This window comes from Myxocyprinus asiaticus, chromosome 43, assembly GCF_019703515.2.
Source record: "Myxocyprinus asiaticus isolate MX2 ecotype Aquarium Trade chromosome 43, UBuf_Myxa_2, whole genome shotgun sequence".
Classification (NCBI taxonomy): domain Eukaryota; kingdom Metazoa; phylum Chordata; class Actinopteri; order Cypriniformes; family Catostomidae; genus Myxocyprinus; species Myxocyprinus asiaticus.
In genome coordinates, this window is record NC_059386.1 from 3,341,044 (window position 1) to 3,357,790 (window position 16,747).

The 16,747-nt window shown below is 39.1% G+C and overlaps 1 protein-coding gene across 3 annotated transcripts in view; it reads right to left on the reverse strand.

Moving 5' to 3' along the window:
- The window catches only part of LOC127433270 (talin-1-like), a 264,085-nt gene that overhangs the window by 81,755 nt on the left and 165,583 nt on the right, over positions 1-16,747 (reverse strand). For all 3 annotated transcript variants that reach the window (XM_051684988.1, XM_051684989.1, XM_051684990.1), the window contains 7 exons: positions 16,048-16,256; positions 15,741-15,860; positions 7,846-8,043; positions 7,560-7,699; positions 6,005-6,098; positions 2,455-2,544; positions 2,229-2,351 (listed from right to left, as the gene is read on the reverse strand). In XM_051684988.1, coding sequence (XP_051540948.1) covers positions 2,229-2,351; positions 2,455-2,544; positions 6,005-6,098; positions 7,560-7,699; positions 7,846-8,043; positions 15,741-15,860; positions 16,048-16,256 — 974 coding nt within the window. The remainder of the gene's footprint in view (positions 1-2,228; positions 2,352-2,454; positions 2,545-6,004; positions 6,099-7,559; positions 7,700-7,845; positions 8,044-15,740; positions 15,861-16,047; positions 16,257-16,747) is intronic.

Here is a 16,747-nt window from a genome sequence, read left to right on the forward strand (position 1 = left end):
CAAGATTATACAGACCACATTCCCCATTACTGCAACAATCAAACCCCGAACTCCCCCCTGAACCAAACAAACAGAATAAAGAAAAACGTGCGCATTAACCCCGCGCAAGAGAGCGCCAACCGGCGTCAATCCCTCTAAACTCAAAACGTCCATGTACGCATACGATAGCCCCCGCGACAACTTTGCCATCGGATTGCTCAAGTCCGGTGATTCTGCACAAATTTTGTAAGGCAAAATTACATAACAGAAAATACTTTGTAAAACAGACCCCAGCCAATAGGCAGAATAAACACAAAGAACATATAGATTCATTCACAGAAGTGACTCGAAGGTGTGCTCCTACACAAAAGAGGCCTCAGCTTGAACACGTAAGTGTCTTTTAATGTCTCCAGAGTCTGAGGATTTTTACTTCTTTGCCATGTTTACCTCAAAGAGCAAATATTTAACTGGGTGTATCAAACCGAATTAAACATGAAAATAATTAAAAAACTAGCAAAGTGCGCATAGCCAGTCGCTCACACGTCTGCTTCTCACATGGTGTCACGTGACCGCCCCGATAAATACATTTTTGATGATGAAATCATAACGCAGGCCGCAATAGACTGCTTGAGGTCCGCACGTTTTGAGTAGCGCTGTTCTAGATCATACATAAGTTACATAAATCCACTTTTCTCAAATGTCTACATTAATTCTCGTTTTAAACCCTCCCAATTTGTGTGTTTTCCCATTTACTCAGTTGGCCATCTTTTTAACAGTCTGGTATAATAGTGCTGGGAGACCACAAGAGGGTGATATACCATTTACTGAAGCTGGCCACGATCACACACACACACACACACACACACACAGGACAAGCTGATGCGGCGCGCAGGAGATTGCAGTCCAAAGTTACAAAGGTTTTTGTACTTCTTCAAGAATGAACAAAGTGACGCTGATTTTGCAGGTGAGTGAAACTGGTGTAAATGCACAAATTGAACAATTAGAAATGGCGATGTTTATTATGCAATTTCTCTGTATGTAGCCTTGAATAGGTCTTTCATAAAAGCAGTCAAACCACAAAAAAACATACCTGTAACTAAAAATAAACTGGACAACTATGTGAGCTGAGCTCCATGGTGCTGCAGAATGTTGACGCTGAGTGTTGGCGGTGTGTTCGTACCTTTGTAGAAAATAAATAATTGTTTCTAATTTTAGAACGCGCCATGTCGTTCACCAGATGAGTCCGGTGTGCGACCCCCTTTAATTTACCCTGCTGCTCACACTTTACCAAAGTTGTGTTGAGAAATATGTCTGAAGAGACAAAGACTATTGTGCAATGAGCAGCCCTAATTATATCTGATAAAAATCCTGATATATATCAATAATCATCAGGAAAATCGAACAATTATCAATGCGTAAAAATGTCATAGATCCCAAGCCTAGTGCACACCCCTATTGACCATAATGTATGTGTGTATAAGAGTGTTCATGCACCTGAATAAAACACATCTTTGTTTTTCTCATACAACCTCTGTAAAAATTACGGAGAATATTACCTACTGTTTTCCAGCTAATCCGGGTGTCCTCTAAAAAAAGATTTGGATAGAACATTTTTAACAAAGCTTCTCCTCATTCATTTTGACCTTTGTCAAATACCGTCATTAGCTCGATGTCTTGTGCTGTGTTGTGTAACCTGCTGGAGGTTCAAGCACTGCTGGTATCCCATCCAGTTAAAAAAAAAAATTAAATCAATAAGAAGAGTCCAATCATTGACTGTTCAGAACGGCCACTCTATTGACTGCAGCAGTATCAGGTATGATTCCTACCTTAATTCATTCCCTTTATTATATACATAATGTTATAATATTGCATACATCATTTATTTATTTCACTGGGTTTCGTGATGCACAAATCCAGAGCACATGACCTTCTGTAACACTCACATCCAGACAATAGCCACTAGCTTTTTTGTAAAAACTACAGATCCCAATCCCGTCCCAATCAGTACCTAAAATCACAGACGTCCTATGTAAATAATTGGGACTCATGTTCACAAGTCAAAACTAATTGTGTCTGAATAGGACAAAAGACAGCATAAGGAAAGAATTTCAGAAAGTGAATTTTTTTTTAGTGTTTGTTCATTTGATGCGCTCCAGGAACTGTTTGATGCATCAGATCACTGGAACATTTCATTAAACACGGTTTCATTAGGCTCATGCAGTGCAGTTGAGTGGAAAGATTGTTTTTACCTGAGCGGCCGCCTCAGTGAGGCCACACAGTGCTTTAGACGCTGAGCTCACTGAGTCTCCAAACTCTGGTAAGTTACTGTTCTTGGCATTATGTGAAATCCCAGCCATGGCCTCACCCAACACCTGCACAAACACACAACATCAACAACTAACACACAAACATAAAACTAAATAAATTCTGCTGTATGATGGTTTGACTGGCAATAAGAATCTCAAATTAAATAACCTTGGAGTTCTCCATCACACTGTCAATACAGTCAAAGTAGCCCAGATCATTGACAGCTTCTGTAGGGTTCTCCAGCATTCCTCCAACCGTCTGCGCACACACACACACACACAGTTAGCATACACCATCCACAAAACAGATGTTGAAATTAAGCATGTACTGAACCTGAGGCAATTCTCATTATTAGACATAGAGCAAAAGAACACTAGATTTGCACTTCCAGAATGAAACATCTGTGCTTTCAAGACGGGCAAAAAAAAAAAAAAAAAAAAAAGTTTTCAGGTTTTAGACATTGCTTCTGTGAAAATGAAATGCTAATTGCCGTTGTCATGACACTTAGTCTTGTTTTGGGTCTGCTGAACACAACAATCAACACAGTCACTGTGCAGTATAATGGCAGATATAAATGGGTAAATGTAAGCAAAGAAGTCAAGGCCAATCTCAATTCAGAATGCTAGTACAGTACATGAAATAAAAAGGACCAACTGCAATTCAGTATGCAGATATTGCGATGGTGTCATTGCAGATGGTTACAGTTTTTAAGATGAACATTCTATCAGTGCAAGTCAATAAGGGATTTAAAATATTAAATTTCTTAAAAAGTATACAGTTTACAAAAATAGACAGCACACATAAGACTTAAATTATCTATAAAACAAAGTTTGAATAGAATCTGTTCATTAAGCGGTTTAAGCTAAATTAATTGCTGAAGTCGAATACATGAGGTTAAAGGTTTAGAACAAACCCTAACCAGAATATTTGAGGAATATCAATGCAGTGTTGTCTTGCAAAATCTGTAATTAAAACTTATGTACTGCTTTGCCGATATTTGCAATGGTTCACTTTCATATTGGAATTATCGTACTTAACCTTAGAAATGACTCATTAATTTGTAAACTCGGAATTCTATGAAAGCTCCGACTTGACTGTTGTGATGTCATGTAAACAGAACCAAAATGGCATTATATGTTTGATGGTTTACATTATATTTTTATTAGGGATGAAAATCTATAAAAAATGTTAAACTAATTAATCGCACAGCTTTCTGTGATTAATCGCGATTAATCATGGTACATGGTAAATAAAAACAAACATTAAAATATAATCATAAATATATTTATTTTGTCTCGAACTCGAAATTGGTTAGTCATCATTTATTTTAATTATTTAAAATGTACGTTAAAATATTTATTTATTTATTTTTTTCTGAAAAGAGTTAATTAGACACATTTCGACAGGTATAAATCTTTGATAAAAGTATATGTTTACATGCCATAAAATCAGTGGGCATGCTGTAGTTAAGAGTTGGGCAAAATCTTTAGCCGTTTTCCAGTGGACTTTTTAATTATAGGATCAAATGGGCAGATTCAATTTAAATAAAGTTTAATTGGCAAGATAAATTTAAGAGTACACTGCCAATGCATTATAAGACACTATACATACAGATATAGACCAAATGGAATGCTGAGGTTTTATTTTGCTGAAGTTTAAAATCTCAAAACTACTATTTTCACTGGCTGCCGTCTCTATCATGCACATGCTAGGTCCCTCTTGAGCGGGTTCATTTTTGACACTGGTTCAGACAGTAAGAAAGCATTTTTAGGCAATGCAAAGAGGTACTGCAGCTTGCCCGTATCTCTCCCACACCTGGCTCACCACTTGCGGGTGAAGTCTCTATTCTCTGTAAAGTACATGTGCTCCTGTGTATATTATGCCTGGGACATGTGTAATGAATAGCCGCTTTTCCACTATTGGGCCAGTGCGAGCCAGGGCTGTCAACTGGCCAGCCAGGACCTCAAGCCGCAAGACCAAAATCGATCTGCGTTCCCACCATCAGGCCAATAACTCTGCAGTGTTGCCCAAAAACCCACCCTTAATACGCCGCTGTGGTGCCAACGTCACACACCCCACCCATCACAAGCAAGAGGACAGCTCAAGCTGAGGAATCATGTTATCTAGTTTATCGAGTTTATATCGGATGTAAACAGCAAGATAAGTTAGCGCTGACAACTCACTGACTATAACTGCCATGGCGTCCCAAGAGGTCTCTCCACTATCCACGGGACAACGTCTAAGCACACTATCTATGAAAGTTCACCGAACCATGAAAAGCAATTTCTTCGGGCACCGCTTTGTCCATTGGCCATTTTAACAGATTTGTACTTTGCCCTAATTTTTTTTATTAATTGTTTTCCTGTACCGTTGTGTGTGGATACCCAACCTGGGAAGTTCGGTGAAACTCCACCTTTGACATTGAACCCACCTCAATTCCCATTTGGCCTTGTCTGTCCCAAGGGTAATCGGTGGGCCAAAGGTCATTGGCTGCTGGCCCCGAGAAAGCCCCGAGGAGGCATGATGAAGCCCTGGAAGTGACAGTGGGAACGCAACTGGTCCTGGCACGCACTAGCATGCCCTCATTTGGCCCAATAATGGAAATGTGGCTAGTAAGTATGCACTGCTCCACACAATCAGTTTCTGTGCTAGGATGTGCAGTTGAGTCGAGCACGTACCTACTGGAAATTTATATATGCCAATTTTAGCCACTGGAAGTGGGGAAAAACATTAGTAAAGTTTAAGGAAGTGCAAAATTACAGATACTGCATAAATTGTTTTAACAGTTTAAACAGTCAACTAATAATCGCAGAAATGAATGCGTTAAATGTCTCAGCCCTAAATTTAATAACTGTATATACATTATATAGTTATATTTCTATTTTATACGCCACTGTTACATGGAGCGTTTTGTTGTTGTTGTTTTTTTTCTTAAACATTGTAAAAGAACTTATAGAGGTGAATTACTGAATTAATGTAGTGATTAAATATTTTGTTGTAATCAACAACAAATCAGCATGTTTCCATTATTGTGTTGAGTGTTGCCATAGAAAAAATAATTTCTGAGGTCTAAGTGAAGAGTGTGAAGTAGAATATCCAAGTTGTCATCTTGTAATTACAATAATTCTAACACAACAATAAAGCAAAATAAATCATATAAAAAACCTTTTAAAACTGACAGTTCTGACTCTAAATTATGATTGGACAAGCCCAATTAGAAGCTGTAGACCACATTTTAGATAAAAACGGCAAGTTGCTATGTTGCTTGGCAACCGCAAACTCCTACAGCTACTGAACTATATTACTTGGCAGAAGAACTGTTGATTCCATTTATTATTAATGATAAACTGTTTATTGAACATTTCTGTGTTTTATCATTGTTGTCGTCATCATTTTATAAAAGCAATAATTCACTTGAGCAAGTGTGCTACAGTGACTGTCCACAGGTTAGAGGGTTTGAGGCACTCCGCTTCATGTTGTGAACAATATCCAGGAAAAATAACAGGATTTCAAGTAATGCGTGTTCAAATATGTTACAGTATAGAAGCAGATATTTCCAAAAACAAAATAACTTCTTATAAATAACACAATAGGCACAGATCACTGTTTGGTATAAGATTAGTGCTGTATAAAAGAATTGAACTGCTGCGAGTCACTCACACAAACTAACACAGAAGATGAACATGAGAAAGATAAAGTGAAGAGAGAGTAGAGGCACCTCAAGCTCGCGCAGAGCATTATCACACTCCTTCCGTCCTGGAGCCTGCTGGGTACACATGCTGATCAGCTGATTGATACTGTCCGTCACCGCACTGAGAGAGAGACAGACACACAGAAAGAGAGACATAAGAGGAGGATAGAGAGGGAAGGAACAGTGTGAGGGAGAGAAGCTGTGAGAAACAATCCACCCACGTGTGTTACCACGCACTGACACACACTAGCTTTCTCTCTTTCTCTCACAGTGAGTGATGGGAGTTCTGGAACATGAGCTGTGAAAAGCCATTAACTGCCGTTGTTTCTTACGATGTTCCTCACACAAACATGCACGCTACATACACACATGCACACACACACACACACACACACACACATTTACTTAGCTATCTAAATGAGGACATACCATAGACCTCCATTGTGCTTATATAAAGATAATTATAATGACTATAGACTGACCCAAAGCCAAAGCCTAACCCTAATAGTAAACTCTTCACATTTGCAGTAGCACGTCTAAAAAAGGTGCTACTGGAACCGCAAATTAAAAACTATTACCATCTTTGATTTTCCGCACGGTTAGCTAAATATACTCAGAACAGAGATCTGTTTTGGTGGAACTATTTTAGTGACGTGGCGACTCACAACTGCTCACTTGCCCAGTCAGTCTATTCTACACCAGATTTCACAGCACCACAGTGTACCACAGGGAAAATGTATCCATGTCAACAAAACTGGAACGGTACAGAACCGCACAGTTCAGTTTGATAGAAAAGCATCTTATGATATTTAGTTTTTCTGCATCTGTTACTAACCTTTCGCTAAGCCTCACCTTAAAAATGTTACTGACTAATCCAGGTTTGGCAACATCTGCCACGCATCACATTGTCAGACAAACAGTTATTCTTGTCTAACACAAGTCTACCTAAGCCCTGTGTAACTGGATAGATTTAAACAAAATGTTTAAGAAGTTATCCAAAATGACTTGATTCTGATCACAGCATACTGTGGTCAAATATTTATGTACAAAGATCGCTAAACTGTATAATTTACTATTTTCCCAAGCAAGCAACTTCCTACATAGCTGGGCTAGTTCAACGTCTCTTGTCTGCTCTGCGCTCTCCTTCTTCTCACATTATTGTTTTTTTTTTATTATTAAAATCAGAACCAATATTTAATGTCCATTAATTTATGTAATTACTGTACTGTCAGCTGGTTATTATCGAAAAATACACTCTTCAGGAAACTTTGTTTCAGGCACTTTGGTCACACCTATTGGCTGTTATTTTACATATCTGGCGAAGCGTCTAGATTTTTAAACCAATTTTTCACTATTTCTTGGCTTAATTTCACTTTATGAATGTACATCTTCCATACTGGGCAGATTTTGGTGTGAGCAATTTAAGGTAATTCACTTGATCTGATTTCTCCTTCCATGTTTGCCAAGTGGCAGAACGCTTGAACAAGTAAGCAACAGTGACTAATTGGGGTGGGTCTTAGCAAAGGCTGAATTGTCAAGCAGGAATTATTGAAAAACAAGAGATGGATGGCAGAATTCTGACCGAGCAGCGGCGGCGAGCTGGTTTTTAAGGTTGGGTGAGTTGGGGTCTGTGGACAGAGCTTTAGCAGCCAGCAGAAGTTTGCTGGAGGACATGGAGATGGTCTTCAGGTTGGTGACCACTTGAGTCTGATCCTCCTTAGACTACAGGAAGAGACAAGATGAGAAATCATTTACATATCCACACATCTAACCTTGAACTGTCAAATTACTCCACCAGGACATTATATCATTATTATCATTACATTATATCTGAATGGAAAACTGGCATATTGTAAAATGTTATGTACCTGGGACTGTCCAGTCATGTCCACGCCAGCCTGCAGGAAGTGATTGAAGTCTTGGCCGAACTTCCCAGAGGCTTTGGCCAGATCCTGCGTGGTGCCACGTGATGCCTGCACAAGCTCATTGGCTGACTGGTTCAGTCCGGCCGCAGCCTCATTCAGATTTCCCTGAGCTTCCTGGAAACTCTTCCCACTCGCCGGAAACTGAAGACACATGACGATCAGAGCGATTATAGAAACAGTACTGTAATATGCTCAAAACACTAACTAAGCATAAAAACTAAAGCACACTAGAACTGTTTGTGAAAATTAACCGTTTTTCTAATAACAATGGGTTTATAGAGCTCTCTGTAACTGTGAAAGGGCGTTGATGTAATTTAATTCACCTAGTTCTCTGAAAAAAGCCTTCGCTGTACCAAATACACAAATTCTTATCACTGTGAAAAGTGCCAAATAGAAGCACTACAGTGCTTAGCAGTGCTGAAAAGTAGATTCTAAAAATGACCTTGGGGCCAATTCTTCCTTATCTATTTGGATGGGAAAAGAGCACAACAGTCTGGTTCCAAAAGTAAAAAAAATCACATTCACTTTCTCCATAGGGAATTGATTTTTAACGATAACTTATAAACCTTTAAAGACCAACCTACCTTGAGCTCCGAGGTTGTTAAACGATACATAGACTATCAATTAATTGCCAACAAAACCCTTCATCAGCCAACAAAAGGAAAATGCATCTATGTGAACTTCTGCGGTTAATCCAGGATGGACTTCAAAGATATTAGTCATTAATCTTACAGTTCATACAAAACCTTTGATTAAACACTAGCCCTTAACACTTACTTAGTTTACAAATTTTAAACCATGACTTGTACTGCACACAAATAACTAATATTGGCATTATATTCATGCTGTTTGCCAGGGGGAACTGGCCCCCACAGTGAGCCTGGTTTCTCACAAGGTTATTTTACTCCATTAACCAACATCTTATGGAGTTTTGTGCTCCTTGCCACAGTCGCCTTCGGCTTGTTTACTGGGGTTATAAATACAATTATTATTTAATGATTTATATTTATACACAATTTACAATCATATTTAATCAAACTACACAATGATGATTCTAAGACTTTATAGATATTACAGTTTCATTGTCTGTTTAAGCATGATTTTATGTAAAGCTGCTTTGAAACTATGTGTGTTGTGAAAAGTGCTATACAAATACAAATGACTTGACTATATGCTTCTGTTGAAGCCACCAATTTGTGTTATTTCAACATTTTAAAAAAAAAAAACAAAAAAAAAAAAACACGAGTGTTATAAGCAGAATTACTAATGAAGAACTACACTATATGATCCAGCTGAGAAAGATCCATTAATAAGAGAATCACTGCAAACAAAGAGCACCAAAAGACCTCTGCAGCAAATGTCCGCTCTCATGACACAATGGGAATGACGCAATCATGGCATACTTCCTACACTCTCAAACTACTTATATATTGCAATTATTTGAATGTTTTCCAATAAACTTACATTTTCTAATAGTTTCTACACTTATAATTAGAATAAATTAAATATTTTAATTGCGATGAGTCGCATACTTTTTTTTGTTAATCACGATTAATTGCAGATTTTGAAAGTGCTACAATCTGACACTATATATACTTCTTTTCTTGTCAAATACATTTATTTCCTTCTTAGGAAAGAAAACAAAACAATATTTAGCAATATAATGCTTTATTAACCTTCCACAGTATAATGCAGTAAAATAGCACTAATTCAAGTAACATTTAATGTTTCCCAATCTCAGTGGGAGATTGACTAATTGAAAGAACTAGTTTCCCCAGTGGTTGCATATTCATTGCATGGGCACTGAACCTCTTAAACTCTCATCCTCCACACTATTAATCTGATGGCAGACTGTGGCTATCCGCTTTCCTACAGCAATCGTGAAGCTGAGTTCATCATTCGTGTCAGAGGGTCAACGCCATGGAAAGCGCTTGCAGACAAAAACATCTCATTCTGCATTTTGGTGATAGTTGAGATTTGCCGTGCATATGTGGTAATTAAATTGCGCCTTAGGCTGAAAAATACTTGATTTCTATCACAAGTCCCACCTGTGCTTGTTTTGTACATCAAATAGCATTAAGAGCTCCATCATTTTATCACTTACAGTGATGCGATGTCAGAGATTCTTTTTTTTTTTCCTTTTTTTTACATTTTTTTTTATTAACAATTTTTTATTGATTCCAGCAAATCAAATAGACGCAACAGAAAATGCAACATCAAACCACATGAAATCACAACTTTTCCCCCGAACATTAACACCCCCGCCCGACAAAAAGCCAACTGACAAAGACACACAAATAGACAATAAAACAGCAGAAAATATTTAGAAACATAAAAAAAACAAAAAAAAAACACTAGTCTCTCTCCGCTGCCCCTCCCCGAGAGCCTTCCAAAAAGGCTAAATAGCTGCCCCATTTCCTGATGTACATATCCAGGTTGCCTAGCCTTCTACATGCCATCTCCTCAAATGCCGCCACCCTGCCAAACTCTGCGCACCACTCATGAAATGAGGTCGACCTCCATCCCCTGCGGATTACCCACTAGCCAATCATCACGCCGGTTAGGACCCAGCTCTCCATATATCCATCACCCATATTCAGGACTGCCCCATCGCCCAAAATACACAGTCTGGGGCATTCCAAATGAAGGACTTCGCTATACTATCAAATTGCTTGAAATAAGAGAGAGGGACATCTACAGGGAGAGACTGTAGCAGGTAGTAGAATTTTGGAATACAATTCATTTTAATAACATTAACTTTCCCAATCATTGATAAATGTAATGAAGCCCACCTGCCCACATCGCTCGAAAACCTTTTTATTAAGGGGTCAATATTAACTCTAACTAAATTACACAAATTTGCTGGGAATAAGATGCCCAAATACTTAATACCCTGTTTGGGCCACTGGAAGGCACCCGGCAGAAAAGCCGTTACTGGGCAGTACGCTGTCAGAGTCAAAGCTTCGGATTCAGACCAATTGACTCTGTATCCTGAGAACTTAGAAAAGGAATGAATAATTCTGTGGAGGCAAGGCATAGATCTACTGAGGTCGGAGACGAATAATAAAATATTATCTGCGTAAAGCAAACGCTTATGTGCCACACCTCCCGCCGCCACCCCTGGAAAATCATCCTCCTTTCTTATCGCAGCTGCTAATGGTTCCAGGGCAAGACAGAACAACAACGGGGAAAGAGGGCAACCCTGCCGGGTGCCCCTATCCAGAGTAAAATAATCTGAAATTAATCCATTTTTTGTACTGCCGCTACCGGGTGTCTATAAAGTAACTTAATCCAACCAATAAATGTACTCCCGAACCCATACATTTCCAAAATCTTAAAAAGATAATCCCATTCTACCATATCAAACGCCTTTTCGGCGTCAAGTGAGATGGCAGCGACCAGAGTCTGATCATTTGCCACTGACCACATGATATTGATGAAACACCTAATGTTATCAGAAGAGCTGCGGCCCCGAATAAACCCCACCTGATCTATATGTATAAGAGATGTCTCAACTTTACTTAATCAGTTAGCCAAAATTTTTGACAAAATTTTAACGTCTAGCTGGATCAGGGAAATTGGACGGTAACCTTACACTCGTTTGGATCTTTGTCCTTTTTAAGAATCAGACTGATCCGGGCTTGTGTCATGGTTGGGGGAAGCTTTCCATTCTTTAATGATTCCGTATAAACTTCTAACAAAAGTGAAGCCAGTTCTGTAACATAAGATCTAAAAAATTCAGCAGCAAAGCCGTCTGGCCCCAGAGCCTTGCCTGTTGGCAAGGCCTTAATTACCTCGCCAAGCTCCTCCAAGATTATCTCAGAATCAAGATAATTTTTTAGTTCAGTCGTCAGTTTAGGGAGTTCTAATGGTTCCACAAAATTTCTAATATCTTCATCAGTAAACGAAGACGTGGAGCTATAGAGATCAAGATAGAATTCTTTAACAGCATTATTAATATCAATGGCCGAGGTAAAAATGTCACCACCAGCAGATTTCACTGAGGGAATGGGAGAAAAAGACTCTCTCTGCTTTATATATCTAGCCAGTTTGTCTCCCAACTCAAAGCATGACTGTCTTGCCCTGAATAACCAAAACTCCACATTCCGTGACAAAATAGTGTTACATCTGTATTTCAATCTATGAGGCCATTAGATGACACACTTAATATTCCTTTCCAACTACAAGAGTTCTTGTGCTTTGGATTTTTTGATGAATGAGGCATACATTGATATTAATAATGCAGTTAAAGAATTCTATCATGATCTCTATAGCTCCACGTCTTCGTCTACTGATGAAGATATTAGAAATTTTGTGGAACCATTAGAACTCCCTAAACTGACGACTGAACAAAAAAAGATCTTGATTCTGAGATAGCTGGGGAGCTTGGCGAGGTAAATCCGGGGCCAAACGGCTTTGCCGCTGAACCGACTCCACTTTTGTTAGAAGTTTATACGGAATTATTAAAGAATGGAAAGCTTCCGCCAACCATGACACAAGCCCGGATCAGTCTGATTCTTAGAGATCCGACCTCTAAGAACTGCCTTAAATGCCTCCCAAGCCACGCCCACAGAGGATACTGAGGACCAGTTGGCCTCCATATAAACATTGATTTCGGCCTTTAACATTTGTTGAAATTCAAGATTTTGCAAAAGGGATACATTAAAGCGCCAACTATATGATTTCTTTTTCTCCTTATGTGGCAACACCTCTAAACTCACCAGGGTGTGATCTGAGACTAAGATGTTTCCAGTTGAGCAATCAACAACAGATGAAATGAGGGACTTAGATATAAAAATATACATATATATATTCTAGAATAAATCTTTTGGACTGATGAAAAAAATGTATAGTCCCTACCAGATGGGTTCAAAAGTCTCCAAATATCTGTAAGACCAAGATTTTTACACATCCTGTGAAGCGTCACTGTTGCCCTAGGGGGCTTACACACTTTTGCTTCACTATGATCAAGGACTTTTTGATGAGTCAAGATATATAAAAATGCCCTGATCATCGGCATTAAGTGCATAAATATTAGCCAAAATCAACCTTTGCCCCTGAATTTCTGCTAAAACAATAATGACTCTTCCTAATTTATCTTTAATCTGTTTGAGACATTTGAATTGTAGATGCTAACTTATCAATGTAATGACTCCCCTGCTCTTACTTGAGCCAGCACTAAAGAAAACATGTCCACCCCATATCTTCCCAAATTTTTCAGCTTCCTGCAGGGAAAGATGTGTTTCTTGAAGAAACACAATATCATATTTCTTACGTTTAAGAAAATAAATAACCTTCCTTTTTTTATGGGGTGCCCCAACCCATTCACATTCCATGTGGAGAGAGACAATCCACTCATACTAACATTTGACATTTGACATATTAGAAAAAATATACTGTGTGTCAAAAATACAATTATAAAGACCACATTCCACATTAGTGCAACAATCAAACCCCAAACTTCCTCCCGAACCAAGCAAACAGAAAAAAGAAAAACATGCACATTAACTCCACGCACGACAGCGCCAACTGGCATCCATCCCTCTAAACTTAAACAGTCCATGTATGCCTACGAGAGCCCCCACGATAACTTTGCCATCAGATCGCTCAACTCCGGTGCTTCTATACAAATTTTGTGAGACAGAATTACACAACAGAAAACAATCTATAAAACAAACTCCAGCCAATAGGCGGAATAAACCCAAAGAACGTGTAGATTCATCCACATAACTGTCCCAAAGGTGTGTTCCTCCACAAAACAAACTCCAGCCGCTAGCGGAACCAGCACAAAAAAAAATTTAAAAAAAAAAACGTTCAGTTTCCTTGGGCAGTCAAACGAATGTTCAGTGAACCGGCCCATTCAGCTGTTACATGAGTGCAACACATGACCTAATCACTCCAATGTCTTGCAAGAAATATTCCACAAATCAAACTCCAGCCAATAGGAGGCATATGCACAAAGAGCATGTAGATTCATTCACATAACTGTCCCGAAAGTGTGTTCCTCCACAAAACAAACTCCAGCCGCTAGGCGGAACCAGCACAGAAAGAAACAAAAAAGGCAGTCTACTTGGCTGCAACGAGTACAACAAGATCACTTACTCACTCCACTGACTTTATGAAGGACATCGCCTGCTGTTGGCATGTAAATATTTTGCGGCCATCCTTAGTATCTATTCTCAATTTGGCCGGGAACATCAGTGCAAAAGCGAACTTCCGTTGATGTAAGAGTTTCTTGCATTCCTTGAATCGATCACGTTTCTCTCTTGTCAAATTCTCAAAGTCTGGGAACAAGAAAATGATGTGGTTCTTCCAAGAAAGCCTTCCTTTACTCCTCGCCTCACGTAACACGAGATCTTTAACGGATGATCTCAGAAATTTGGCCAGAATTGAATCTGAGCTTGCTCGATTTCCAGCTTATGGCCTGTTAAGCGAGCAGACTCGGAAAGAGCCCATCCAGGCTTTTCAACATATCTCGACCTTCTTTGTCTTCAGGCATTCCAACAATTCGGACGTTATTTCGCCAGCTACAATTCTCTAGGTCTTCCAACTTTTCCCAGAGACGCTCCAAATCTACATTGGACGCTAGCGGATTAGCAGCTAACTCCATCTCCGATGACTCCAGATAATCGATCCGTTTCTCGACATCCACCACTCTTGTAACCATATCAGTGAATTTCGTCTCCATGGCAGTGCTCGATCGATGTATTACAGCAAGATCCTCCAAGTCAGCAACGCCCTTCGCCAGCACTGTTGACACGTTCAGCAACTCACACCGAATCTCTTTCACCTCACTGGCCAAATTGACTCCCTGGTCTGCGGCCTTGTCAGGGGTATCAACTTGAGCATGTAGTGTCTTTTAATATCTCCAGAGCCCGAGGATTTTTAATTCTATGACATGTTGTCTTCCTAGGACACTTATGGATCAGGTTGTATCGAATCTCACTGGTTTATGACATGAAAAGTATTATAACTAGAAAAGTGCACAGAGCTCGCCATTCACACGTCCAAACCTCCCATGGTGTCACATGAATCTTGATGTCAGAGATTCTTGTATTTATGGAGATCATTTCCGCAGCTCTTTCATAGGAGAGAGCATAATGGTCAACTAGCGTATTACGACAGTACCGGCCATAGAATGTCTATGGGACCGCCGCGTTATGCTGTTTTTACGCTGATCTTGTAGGCTGGTAGAAGGGCTCTGGCGCTGCTGTGTGTTTGTTTTGTGCCATGTGTGTCAGTATAATGACTCCAGACGGACAAATTAAAAGGTTCCCCCCTTCACACCAGTGTTTATGCTGTATTAACGGTAAATGCTTTAATCGCGATAAAGAAAAATTAACATGTTAATCTTTTTTAATTAATCGCATGTGTTAATGTGTTAATTCTTACAGCTCTACTTATAATTAACTATTTTAACTCATATTTAATTTGATTGCGGCATTCGCAATGCTTCATGGCATTTTAGTTCATTCCCTCATGAAAGACGGTAAGTACGCAGTATCTTTGTGTTTTAGTCTCATTTTCAAATACTTTTTTGGCTTCATATCAAAGCTTGAAATGTTGTTATTTACCTTGGAGCTGGTTGGTTTGGTTCATGGCTTATGAACTACTTTTATGCCTTTTATGAAGTAATTTTTGAAATCCCTATGGAAAAAAATAAATGAGAAAAATACTTCTAGAACCAAGATGGCTGAAAAAGAGTTCAGGAACTGTTGCGGTCTATTAAATTACCCTTCAACCGTGGTGTTTGTCTAAAAAGAGTAGGCAAGTATAGGACAGTATTTGTCATAATATTTCATGACATTGTGAGAGAATTCATGCCGGGTAGGACTCACTTTCTCAGACAGCAGTTTCTTGCTGGCTTCTCCAACAGTTCTAATGGCGTTATCCACGTCTCTCTGACCCGGCAGACAGTTGACAGAGCGATTGAGTGCCTGAGACACAGCCTTAGCTACCTGAAACAAACAAACACATACTCCAGTCATCAGCAGAGTATTTAAGATACACTGGTACTGCTCATAGACACACAACAAGCAATTTTCTTTTCAAATTAATAAGCACTCCACACTACAGAGGAGCAGATCTCGCATCAGTAATTAAAAGGGAGGCTTTCTTACTGAAGTTTAAGCTATTATTGTAAACCTGAGCAAGCCTTTGTTGGCTGTCGGGGTCTCCTGGTTTGGCGATGGCTCTCTTGGTCTCCTCGATGAGGCTGGCAGATTTGTCCATGACATCACTGGTGCAGTCCAGCATGGCGTTACGGGCCTGAGGCTCTTCAGTGTTGGCCGCCACTCCACGAGCAGCTGAAGACAGTGAACGCAGAGCCTGAGCCACGTCACGGGCAGCCATACCTGCACAACACACACCCAACACAGATATTAGGAGATAGTGAGGGTGCTCATAGTGAGTAGATGATGTTTTTGGCTACCATCTTTAAGCGCTATGCCACACCACCCCATATACATTTGGGTTAAAAATACTGAGACGGTCCACATTGAAAATCTGGGATTTTTTTTCCATTTTAGAATCAGAATCAGAATGAGCTTTATTGCCAAGTAGGCTTACACATACAAGGAATTTGTCTTGGTGACAGGAGCTTCCAGTACACAACAATACAAAAACAGCAACAAGACTTTTAAAAAATAATTAAAATTGAATAAAAAATAGATAAATATCGAAAAGAAAAAAGTATATAGAGAATACACAATAGACAATATTACATTACATACATACATACATATACATATATACATATATATATACACACACACACACACACATATATACACATATACATACATATACACATATATGAATATATATACATACATATACATACATA